General features: G+C 44.4%; 1 protein-coding gene across 6 annotated transcripts in view; it reads left to right on the forward strand.

Moving 5' to 3' along the window:
* Positions 1 to 10198, forward strand: part of LOC106571171 (rho-associated protein kinase 2) — a 77676-nt gene that overhangs the window by 63066 nt on the left and 4412 nt on the right. For 3 of the 6 annotated variants that reach the window (XM_045695595.2, XM_014143923.3, XM_014143925.3), the window contains exons 24-32: positions 117 to 211; positions 1133 to 1324; positions 3787 to 3958; positions 5757 to 5984; positions 6936 to 7003; positions 7283 to 7371; positions 7631 to 7709; positions 7856 to 8126; positions 8523 to 8835. In XM_045695595.2, the coding sequence (XP_045551551.2) occupies positions 117 to 211; positions 1133 to 1324; positions 3787 to 3958; positions 5757 to 5984; positions 6936 to 7003; positions 7283 to 7371; positions 7631 to 7709; positions 7856 to 8126; positions 8523 to 8835 (1507 nt within the window). Of the gene's footprint in view, positions 1 to 116; positions 212 to 1132; positions 1325 to 3786; positions 3959 to 5756; positions 5985 to 6935; positions 7004 to 7282; positions 7372 to 7630; positions 7710 to 7855; positions 8127 to 8522; positions 8836 to 9359; positions 10181 to 10198 lie in introns of those variants that run through there. The other 3 variants (XR_001320866.3, XM_014143924.3, XM_014143926.3) reach the window with 3 other exon arrangements.

The following is a 10198-nucleotide window of genomic DNA, read 5'->3' on the forward strand; positions in this document are numbered from 1 at the left end:
TCCAAAACGTTCCAGGGATGTTGTGAGAATGTTTGGTATTGGTTTGGTGATGCTGTGTGTTGTCCAAAACGTTCCAGGGGTGTTGTGAGAATGTTTGGTATTGGTTTGGTCCACAGAGCTGCAGAAGGCCAGAGAGGAGGAGAGACAGATGAACTGTGTAAAGATGTCCTTCGAGAAGCAGCTGCAGACGGAGAGAACGCTCAAGATTCAGGTGACAGACTTGACGGATGAGACTGAACTGTGTCACGTGTGAACTAGCTGGCTAGTTAGCGCTAGCGGCCATCTTGCGGTGACATCGCCTGCCCTGAGACCTGGAGTAGCGCCACCCTAGCCCTACTAAGACGATGGCTGTGTCTGAAGTCTGTCTTGTCTACTACTTACTAAAACTACATCTGTACATGTTAGTCATTTAGCAGACGATCTTATCCAGAGCGCGTTACAGTAGTAAGTTACATACTGTGTACTAATAGTACTACATACTATTTAGAATGTACTGTTTAGTAGAAACAGATGAGGTATGCAACAAATATCAACATACTAGGCTCATCCATACTGAGAATGCGCAATTACATTGATTCCCGCCAATAGTTAATTTGGGTGCATATCTGATTATCAGCTGTTCGTCCTCAATAGTGTGCAGTGAATTCTACTAGATGAAAATGAGTATATGACATCCTGGCATTTTTAAAGCATCATCTTTTCTCAATGTCACTTTCTATAAAATGTTACATTTTCACATACCCAAAATGCTTACTATTTAGACAGAAAGTATAGGTATTTGAACACTGCCCATGTTATTGGTAGGGTATTGGTTAGCATAAAACGCTAGCACCTGGAATACAAATTATGGTTGTGTTTATGTCCTGGGATCAGCAGGACAGCGACAGAACTCCAATGTTACATAGTATGCATCCATCGGTTGATTTAATATATAGGGTCAGATGCCTAGTCCCGGACTAAAAGGGATACTCAATAGAGAATCTCCATTAAATGCGATTTGTTTTGTTCCAGAACTAGGCTGAATTGTGTCAGAGAAACCAGCCCATAACGTGTTTTTCATTGAGAATATATATTGCAGTGTGCTGTCCATTTCCATAGTATATTGTGGACTGTATATGTACATGTCCACCAGGCGATCAACAAGCTGTCCGAGATCATGAACCGCAGGGAGACGTTGCGTACCGGTCACAACCGCGACGACACGCTGGACGTGCGCAGGAAGGAGAAGGAGAACAGGAAGCTGCAGCTGGAGCTGAGGTCAGAGAAGGAGAAACTCAACTCCACCATCATCAAGTACCAGAAAGAGATCAACGACATGCAGGCGGTTAGTCTAAAACACAACCTTATGCTAACCATCACACAACCACTGACAGGCAGTCAGTACAACCAAAACACAACCACAACTTTATACTAACCATCACACAACTTTATACTAACCAAACCACAACCTTATACTAACCATAGCCAGGTAGGCTAGTTGAGAACAAGTTCTCATTTACAACTGCGACCTGGCCAAGATAAAGCAAAGCAGTGCGACACAAACAAGAACACAGAGTTACACATGGAATAAAAAAACATACAATAGAAAAAGTCTATATACAGGTGTGTGCAAATGAGGTAGGATAAGGGAGGTAAGGCAATAAATAGGCCATAGTGGTGAAATAATTACAATATAGCAATTAAACACTGGGAGTGATAGATGTGCAGAAGATGAGTGTGCAAGTAGAAATACTGGGGTGCAAAGGAGCAAAATAAATAAAATAAAATAAATAACAGTATGGGGATGAGGTAGTTGGATGGGCTATTTACAGATGGGCTATGTACAGGTGCAGTGGTCTGTGAGCTGCTCTGACAGCTGGTGCTTAAAGCTAGTGAGGGAGATATGAGTCTCCAGCTTCAGGGATTTTTGCAGTTCGTTCCAGTCATTGGCAGCAGAGATCTGGAAGGAAAGGCAGCCGAAAGAGGAATTGGCTTTGGGGGTGACCAGTGCAATATACCTGCTGGAGCGCATGCTACGGGTGGGTGCTGCTATGGTGACCAGTGAGCTGAGATAAGGCGGGGGCTTTACCTAGCAAAGACTTATAGATGACCTGGAGCCAGTGGGTTCTGCGACGGGTATGAAGCGAGGGCCAGCCAACGAGAGTGTACAGGTCGCAGTGGTGGGTTGTATATGGGGCTTTGGTGACAAAACGGATGGCACTGTGATAGACTGCATCCAATTTGTTGAGTAGAGCGTTGGAGGCTATTTTGTAAATGACATCGCCGAAGTCGAGGATCGGTAGGATAGTCAGTTTTACGAGGGTATGTTTGGCAGCATGAGTGAAGGATGCTTTGTTGCGAAATAGGAAGCTTATTCTAGATTTAATTTTGGATTGGAGATGCTTAATGTGAGTCTGTAAGGAGAGTTTACAGTCTAACCAGACACCTAGGTATCTGTAGTTGTCCACATATTCTGTCAGAACCGTCCAGAGTAGTGATGCTGGACGGGCGGGCAGGTGTGGGCAGCGATCGGTTGAAGAGCATGCATTTAGTTTTACTATACTTATACTAACCATCACACAACCACTTTAACAGGCAGGCAGTCAGTCTAACCTAGTGCTGAGCAATGTTTTGTTTTTTTGTGAGTCCAAAGCAGCGTTTGTCTAGAGAGAATTCAATATAATTCACGAGAGAAATCAAGTCAAGAACTTTGTGGGACGCTGAGCTGAAGGGAGTTGTAGTTTTCATTAAGCCAAATATTCAATCTAGTTCAGCGTAGAAACATGGTAATTAACTACAATGACGATAATCTGCCTATTTTTTCCGTCTCGGACAAGAGACAAATGTCCAAAATAAACCCAATGTGTTTCTATGGGTTTAATTTGGACCTAAGCTTGTTGCCTGCCTTCCCGCCTTTGGTACAACGACTCCCATTGTTAAGGTGGAAACATGAGCATGTCATCATTATATACAGATCTCTGGACGAATACACTTTTACGCCTGCAACATTAGGTTAGATACACACAACTGAGGGAGGAATGTACACAACACAACAACGAGAGGGACAGAGACAGTTTGTGAAAGTATGTCGTGTCTACTTTGAAGAACTGGTCAAATGATTTTGTCAGACAGCTCTGCAGCATGCTTAGGCAGGCTAGCTAAAGACAGTACAGTATGGGGAACACAGAAAACTGGCTGGCTGACTGCTACTGTCTGAGCAGCGATGAGATGATGACTGAGGAATGAAAAATAATCAAGTTGTTAATATAGTAATATACACAACTGAACTGTTTTATTATTTCATAGTAATTTCCTATTTTTCTATTGATGTCTACTCAATGTGGACCTGATGGAGACAATGGAATATTTTCAATGTTTTGGCAATTGAATGTTCACTATTTGTGGCTTTGGAATTTCCATTACAAAGCTCTAAAATCATTGTCATGTCATTATTTGAAATGCATTTAATGTTTTTTTAAATTTTTTATTGAAATCGAAAACCGTGATACTTTTTTAATGACGGAAACCACCTCAAAAAGCACTAATCGCTCAGTACTAGTCCGACCAAAACGCAATCACAACGTTAAACTCAGCATCACACAACCACTTGCTGCTGTGAACATTTCACTATGAGAGCATCTCACATGTTGTTATTATTACTAGGTAATGCTGTGGGGAATGAGGCCAGTTGGCTGTAATGGCCTCCCACAATTACATCCATATGAAGACACCAGGAAATCCAAGCTAACTGACATTCTTTCGGCTAAATTCAAGTGTGTGTGTGTGTGTGTGTATTTCCACCTCCAGGTGATATTGGACGAGAGCCAGGTGCACATGGAGCTGCAGATGGCCTTGGACAGTAAGGACAGTGACATCGAGCAGCTGCGTTGTCAGCTAATCTCTCTGAGCGTCACCTCCATGGACTCCACCAGTATCAGCAGTGGTAACGACCTGGACATGGACGACAGTGGTTACCCAGGTAACAACACTTTCAACACCCCTCACTTTAACACTCGAGTCAAAACACTGAGCACTCGAGTCAAAACACTGAGCACGTAGTAATTTAACCCCTGTGCGGCCGGACATCCAGCGAAAAATCATATCTCCATTAGCATAACAAAATTTAATAATTAAAAAAATAAATAAAATGTTTTCAAATTATATCGTTTTATAGATACACCTCTCCTGAATCGAACCACGTTGTCCGATTTCAAAAAGGCTTTACAGCAAAAGCAAAACATTAGATTATGTTAGAGGATTATATCGTAAAAGTAGCCACATAGCCATTTTCCGACCAACCACATGCATCACAAATAACCAAAAAACAGCTAAATGCAGCACTAACCTTTGACAATCTTCATCAGATGACACACCTAGGACATCATGTTACACAATACATGCATACTTTTGTTCGATAAAGTTCATATTTATATATAAAAACAGCATTTTACATCGGTGCGTAACGTTGACTAACTATTTTCCCTCAAATGCATCCGATGAAACAGAGCTACAATTTACTAAATTACTATTCGAAAAAACATTTTTAAAATGTAATATTGTCATTCTAAGATTTATAGATGAATATCTCTTGAAAGCACCTGTAATGCCAGATTTAAAATGAACTTTACTGGGTAATCATACTTTGCGATGAAAGGGGATGCGATACTCTGAAAAATAGGCTAACGTTACAGGTCAGTGCCATCTTGGAACAATCGCATATCACATCTAGTCTTGTATACTATTGTCAATAATCCCTTACCTTTGGTTGTCTTCATCAGAAAGCACTTCCAGGAATCCCAGGTCCACAACAAATGTATTTTCGTTCGAAAAAAATACTCCTTTATGTTCCAAGAGCTTGTTCTTGTTAGCGCGTCTGAAGGCTGCTCCAAAACTTCCGTCGGCCACGGGACAGCCATTTCGAGAAAATGCATTTTTTTCCCATTTAGGTTCGTTCAAACATGTCAAACGTTGTATAACATAAATCTTCAGGGCGTTTTTCAACAAGAGAGCCAATAAGATTCGAGGGGGACGATTGCATTGTGTTTCGAAAGGGGAGGGTAACCAGGGGCGTCGGCGTCATAATGGTGATGGCCCTCTCCGTGTGACCACGTTCCACAGTGTCTCATTCATTCAGTTTTAACAGTAGGAGACTCAAACCACTTTGTAAAGACTGGGGACATCTAGTGGAAGCAATAGGAAGTGCTCAATGAACCATAGCTCACGGTGTGATTAATAGGCAACGGGATGAAGTTGAGTTCGCAATTCAGAATTCCACTTCCTGTTTCGATCTGTCTCGGGGTTTTGACTGCCATATGAGTTCTGTTATACTCACAGACACCATTCAAACAGTTTTAGAAACTTTAGGGTGTTTCCTATCCACAAGTATTAATTATATGCATATCCTAGCTTCTGAGTTTGAGTAGGAGGCCGTTTAAAATGGGCACGAATTTTTTTCAAAAATCGCTTTAGCGCCCCCTATCCTAGGGGAACGCCAAGAGGTTTTAACACTAATTGTTAGTCAATCGGCCCCCATCTCTGTGCTGTCTTTTCCACAGTATTTCTTCTCCTCTATCCTCCCCTGTCTCAGCACAATGTCCCTCACACGTTTATTTTCCCCCGTCACTCCTTTATGGCCTTTCCCACCCCTTGTTTCACTATTCCTAAACCTCTGCTTTAAGATACACCTGTTATTCCTTATTCCTGCCTGTTTTCCCTTCATCCTTTTTCTCTACATCTCTCTCTACCTCTCTCTCTCTCTCTCTGTTGTGGCTGCGTAGTGCACATCACTCACTCCCAGACCTCTGAGTCCATGTCCTTCCACTACCAGCGCACGCAGAAATCTGTCAGCGTTGCGACCCGGCCCTCCTTCAGAGTATCTCACCCTCTCTTTGAGGAGGAGGAGGAAGAAGAGTATGAAGGAAATGACGGGCTGTTAGAACATGGCTGCCAACCTTTGGCCCTCACCTATGAGCAGCCGCCCCCAGAGCCTGACCGCAGTGGTGCAGGTGAACCCGCATGCTGGTTCAAAGTTCAAACACAATGCAGCTAGTAGCCAAAGATACGCACCTTCTCTCTCCCGCCTCATCTGTCTAACACGACAGACAGACAGACAGACAGACAGACAGACAGACAGACAGACAGACAGACAGACAGACAGACAGACAGACAGACAGACAGACAGACAGACAGACAGACGAGTAAAGCCACTAACACTACTGACAGTGGCTTTACAGTGCTACTAATACTGCCTGGTGTTCTGTAGCTGTGTGCGGAAAGTGGCAGCCTAACATTTTGTGGCCCCTGTTAACCTTGACTTGACTCAAACTATAGTATGAGGACTGTCCAGACTTTTTTTCTGTTGGAATGGATCCAGTGTAGGGTTCCTGAGCTGTATCTGAAATGGCCCCCTATTCCTTATATAGTGCACTTCTTTGACCCATAATGAGTGCACAATATATGGGGTGTCATTTCGAAGCAGCCCTGCTTTGTTTCAAGCACAATTGGTAGATGATACCAAAATACAATTGCAAGGAAGTCATGTAAAAAAAATGTATAGAGAGAAATTAATTGGCTAAAGGGCATAATATGATGCACGCAATGTGTTTGTTTTGACAACAGGGGTTTAACTTGTTGAGACAACGAAGTGTGCCGTGTGGATTGGTTCCTAACCTCCGCTGCTTCCGCCGAATCTACTGGAATAGTCTATTTTTTTATTATTATTATTATTATTATTTTTTTTTACCTTTTATTTAACTAGGCAAGTCAGTTAAGAACAAATTCTTATTTTCAATGACAGCCTAGGAACAGTGGGTTAACTGCCTTGTTCAGGAGCAGAACGACAGATTTGTACCTTGTCAGCTCAGGGATTCGAACTTGCAACCTTTCGGTTACTAGCCCAACACTCTAACCACTAGGCTACCTGCTAATGTAATTCCTTTTTCCTGTATGCAAAACAGATACCAGGCTGGAGGGCTGGCTGTCACTTCCTGCCAAGAATACCAAGAGGTTTGGATGGGATAGAAAGGTATGGTGCTCCCTCTGGCTCCGCCTATCCTTCTGCTAATGCAGTCCTGGGTACTAATAGTATTTGAAATGCTTTATCTGCGATCGATTGAGCTCCCCTGGCTCAATGGGAACAAGTGGAATAGTCCCAAAAGTGTAAACGATGCCCATTTAGCACTCAATCAAACACTCCAAAGTATTCAAAAGAAAACAAATACTAGTTGAACCCATGTCTACAGACATTGATATTTCCCCAGCCATTGAGATGATAAAGTGTGGCTGTTCTCTCTCTTTCTGACAGTATGTGGTAGTGAGCAGTAAGAAGATTCTGTTCTACAACAGTGAGATGGACCGAGAGCAGTCCAACCCCTTCATGATCCTAGACATCGAGTGAGTGAAGACATCCACATTCTTATGTGGCTCTGTCTGCTCCCAAATGGTACCCTATTCCCTATATATTGAACTACTTTCAACTAGGGCCCATAGTGCACTAGTTTTAACCAGAGCCCTATGTAGCTAATAGGGTGCTATTTGAGACGAAGCCTCTCTGTTTTCGTACCATGAATTCCTATGGCCGATAAAGACCAACTGCTTGTATTGAGATGCCCATCATAACCTTGTTCATAACCTTGTTCTTTCCTCCTTCCAGTAAGCTGTTCCACATCCGACCGGTCACTCAGACAGACGTGTACCGCGCTGACGTCAAAGAAATCCCCCGGATATTCCAGGTAACATAACTCAGACACAAAGTTGAGCCAAGCTGTCCTGGACTGGTTTTACATTCCTCTATGTTTTGAGCAGTAGAAAAACTGTTAATGGTGAATTTCACTTCTCTCATCCCTCTTTTCTCTCTTCCCTTTCTTCCCCCTCACAGATTCTGTACGCCAACGAGGGTGAGAGCAAGCGGGAGCAGGAGTTTGCGGTGGATCCCCTGACGCTGACAGGCGAGCGCTCGTCCTTCGTCAGGCACAAGGGTCACGAGTTCATCCCCACGTTCTACCACCTGCCGTCGAGCTGCGAGGCGTGCACGCGGCCCCTGTGGAACGTGTTCAAGCCGCCGCCTGCGCTGGAGTGCCGTCGCTGCCACACCAAGTGCCATAAGGACCACCTAGACCGGAAGGAGGAGGTCATCGCCCCCTGCAGGGGTCAGTAGAGGGCAAAGGTCACATCTTGTAGGGCCGTGGTTCAAATACTGTTTGAAATCTTTCAACAATAAAAAAATCTTAATAATTTGCCCTATCCTGCTTTGAGGGCCAGATGGGTGGAGTTTGCACTTTTGGGACAATTCCATTGGTCCCATACCGCCAGGCAAGCTCAATAAAACAATGATTTCAAATATTATTTTAACCCTGGTCTGCTAGGTTTAGAGGGAAGGGTTGAATTTCATGTCACAGGAATTTTTGAAAAACAGTCTTTAGAATGTTAGTCCCCGCTTGTATTGTTAACCAATGTACAGCACAGTTCATAATGGTACCTATTTTTATGGGTTTTCTACCTGTTTTAGAGTGTATTGACTAACCTTAACCCTCGTCCCTCCTCAGTAAACTATGACATGTCCACTGCCAAAGACCTACTCCTATTGGCCGGCTCTCAGACAGAGCAGAAGAGATGGGTCAGCCAGCTAATCAAACGCATCCCCCGGAAACACCCCACCCCTAGCCCCGCCCCCACTGCAGCCTCCGCTGCCCAAGCCCCCGAGCCACCCTCTCGCTCCTCCCCACAAGCCTCACCACAAGCCTCCCCCCGCAACATCCCACAACGCTCCCCCCCCCGCAACTCCCCAAGCCTTTCCTACCGTGGAGCCATCAAGGTCCAGCCCAGCCGCCAGAAGACTCAGCTTGAAGGGAAGCCCAGGTGAGACGATGGGTGGGGTTTGACTAGGAACTGGAAATCTTTCAAGTGTTGTGTTGTGTAGGAGTGTACTTGTCAGACTCTTCATTCTAGGAACTTTCCACAGTAATCACATAATGGTTTATGTTACTTGTCTTTTAGACCAGAGTTATCTTGCTTAGCTTCATGCCAGTTTATGAGCTAATGAGTAACTTATCTTATAAACGAATCTGCAATCATGGCATAATGTTCTTGCTGTTGCTTGAGTCTTTTATGGATAATACTTATTACAAACTGTCACATATGTGCCGGTTTCCCAGACAAAGATTATGCCTAGTCCTGGACTTACACACACTTTCAATGGAGAATGTCAACACTATACCTTCACAAATAACCAAAGCCAAGTTGGTGTCATCAGTGTGAGGTCCATCATTCACCTTAGCAATGAATACGAAGGGTGTAGAAAGCTTCAGAATGCTGGAAAAGTCATTTACTCACATGCTCAGCTAGCTCCTAACTCACTCTCTTCCACTGGCCACTTCCCTTAGTGCTGGCCCCATGCTCAGAATCATCCTCCACTGACACTTGACTCCTCACCTTTGAACCCCCATCATACTAGTGCTAATCACTCTGCTAGACTGTAAGTAGCAGACCCCAGGCAGTATTATGTGACTGTCTGTCTGCTGCACTGCCTGTCATGTCATCTCTACTAACCACTACCTCTCCCAACCACTCATCCATGTCATCTCTAACCACTACCTCTCCCAACCACTCACCCATGTCATCTCTACTAACCACTACCTCTCCCAACCACTCATCCATGTCATCTCTACTAACCACTACCTCTCTCAGCCGCTCCTCCACCCTCTGCCTCATGTCACCTCTACTAACCACTACCTCTCTCAGCCGCTCCTCCACCCTCTGCCTCATGTCACCTCTACTAACCACTACCTCTCTCAGCCGCTCCTCCACCCTCTGCCTCATGTCACCTCTACTAACCACTACCTCTCTCAGCCGCTCCTCCACCCTCTGCCTCATGTCATCTCTACTAACCACTACCTCTCTCAGCCGCTCCTCCACCCTCTGCCTCATGTCATGCATCTCAAGTAACTGTACAGGGCTGACCCCATGTCCCAATTCTCTACCGTTCTCTATCTAGGAGTGAACTGGATTGGTGTGTGTATGGGCTGGACTAGGGAGTTTGGACCATATTTCTTACCAGTCTTTTTCAATCCATGAAAGTGTACAGTTAGGGCAGAAAGGTAGAGAATCAGGAATTGCTCACTGAAGTGTCTGACTAAAACATGGTGCCTCAGTGCTGCCATGGACTGCAAAGTCCCTTCCAGGCCATGGGTTGACACCAGGGGGACTCCCTCTACCGTTTCAG

This window comes from Salmo salar, chromosome 15 (genome assembly GCF_965601325.2).
Source record: "Salmo salar chromosome 15, fSalSal1, whole genome shotgun sequence".
NCBI lineage: Eukaryota > Metazoa > Chordata > Actinopteri > Salmoniformes > Salmonidae > Salmo > Salmo salar.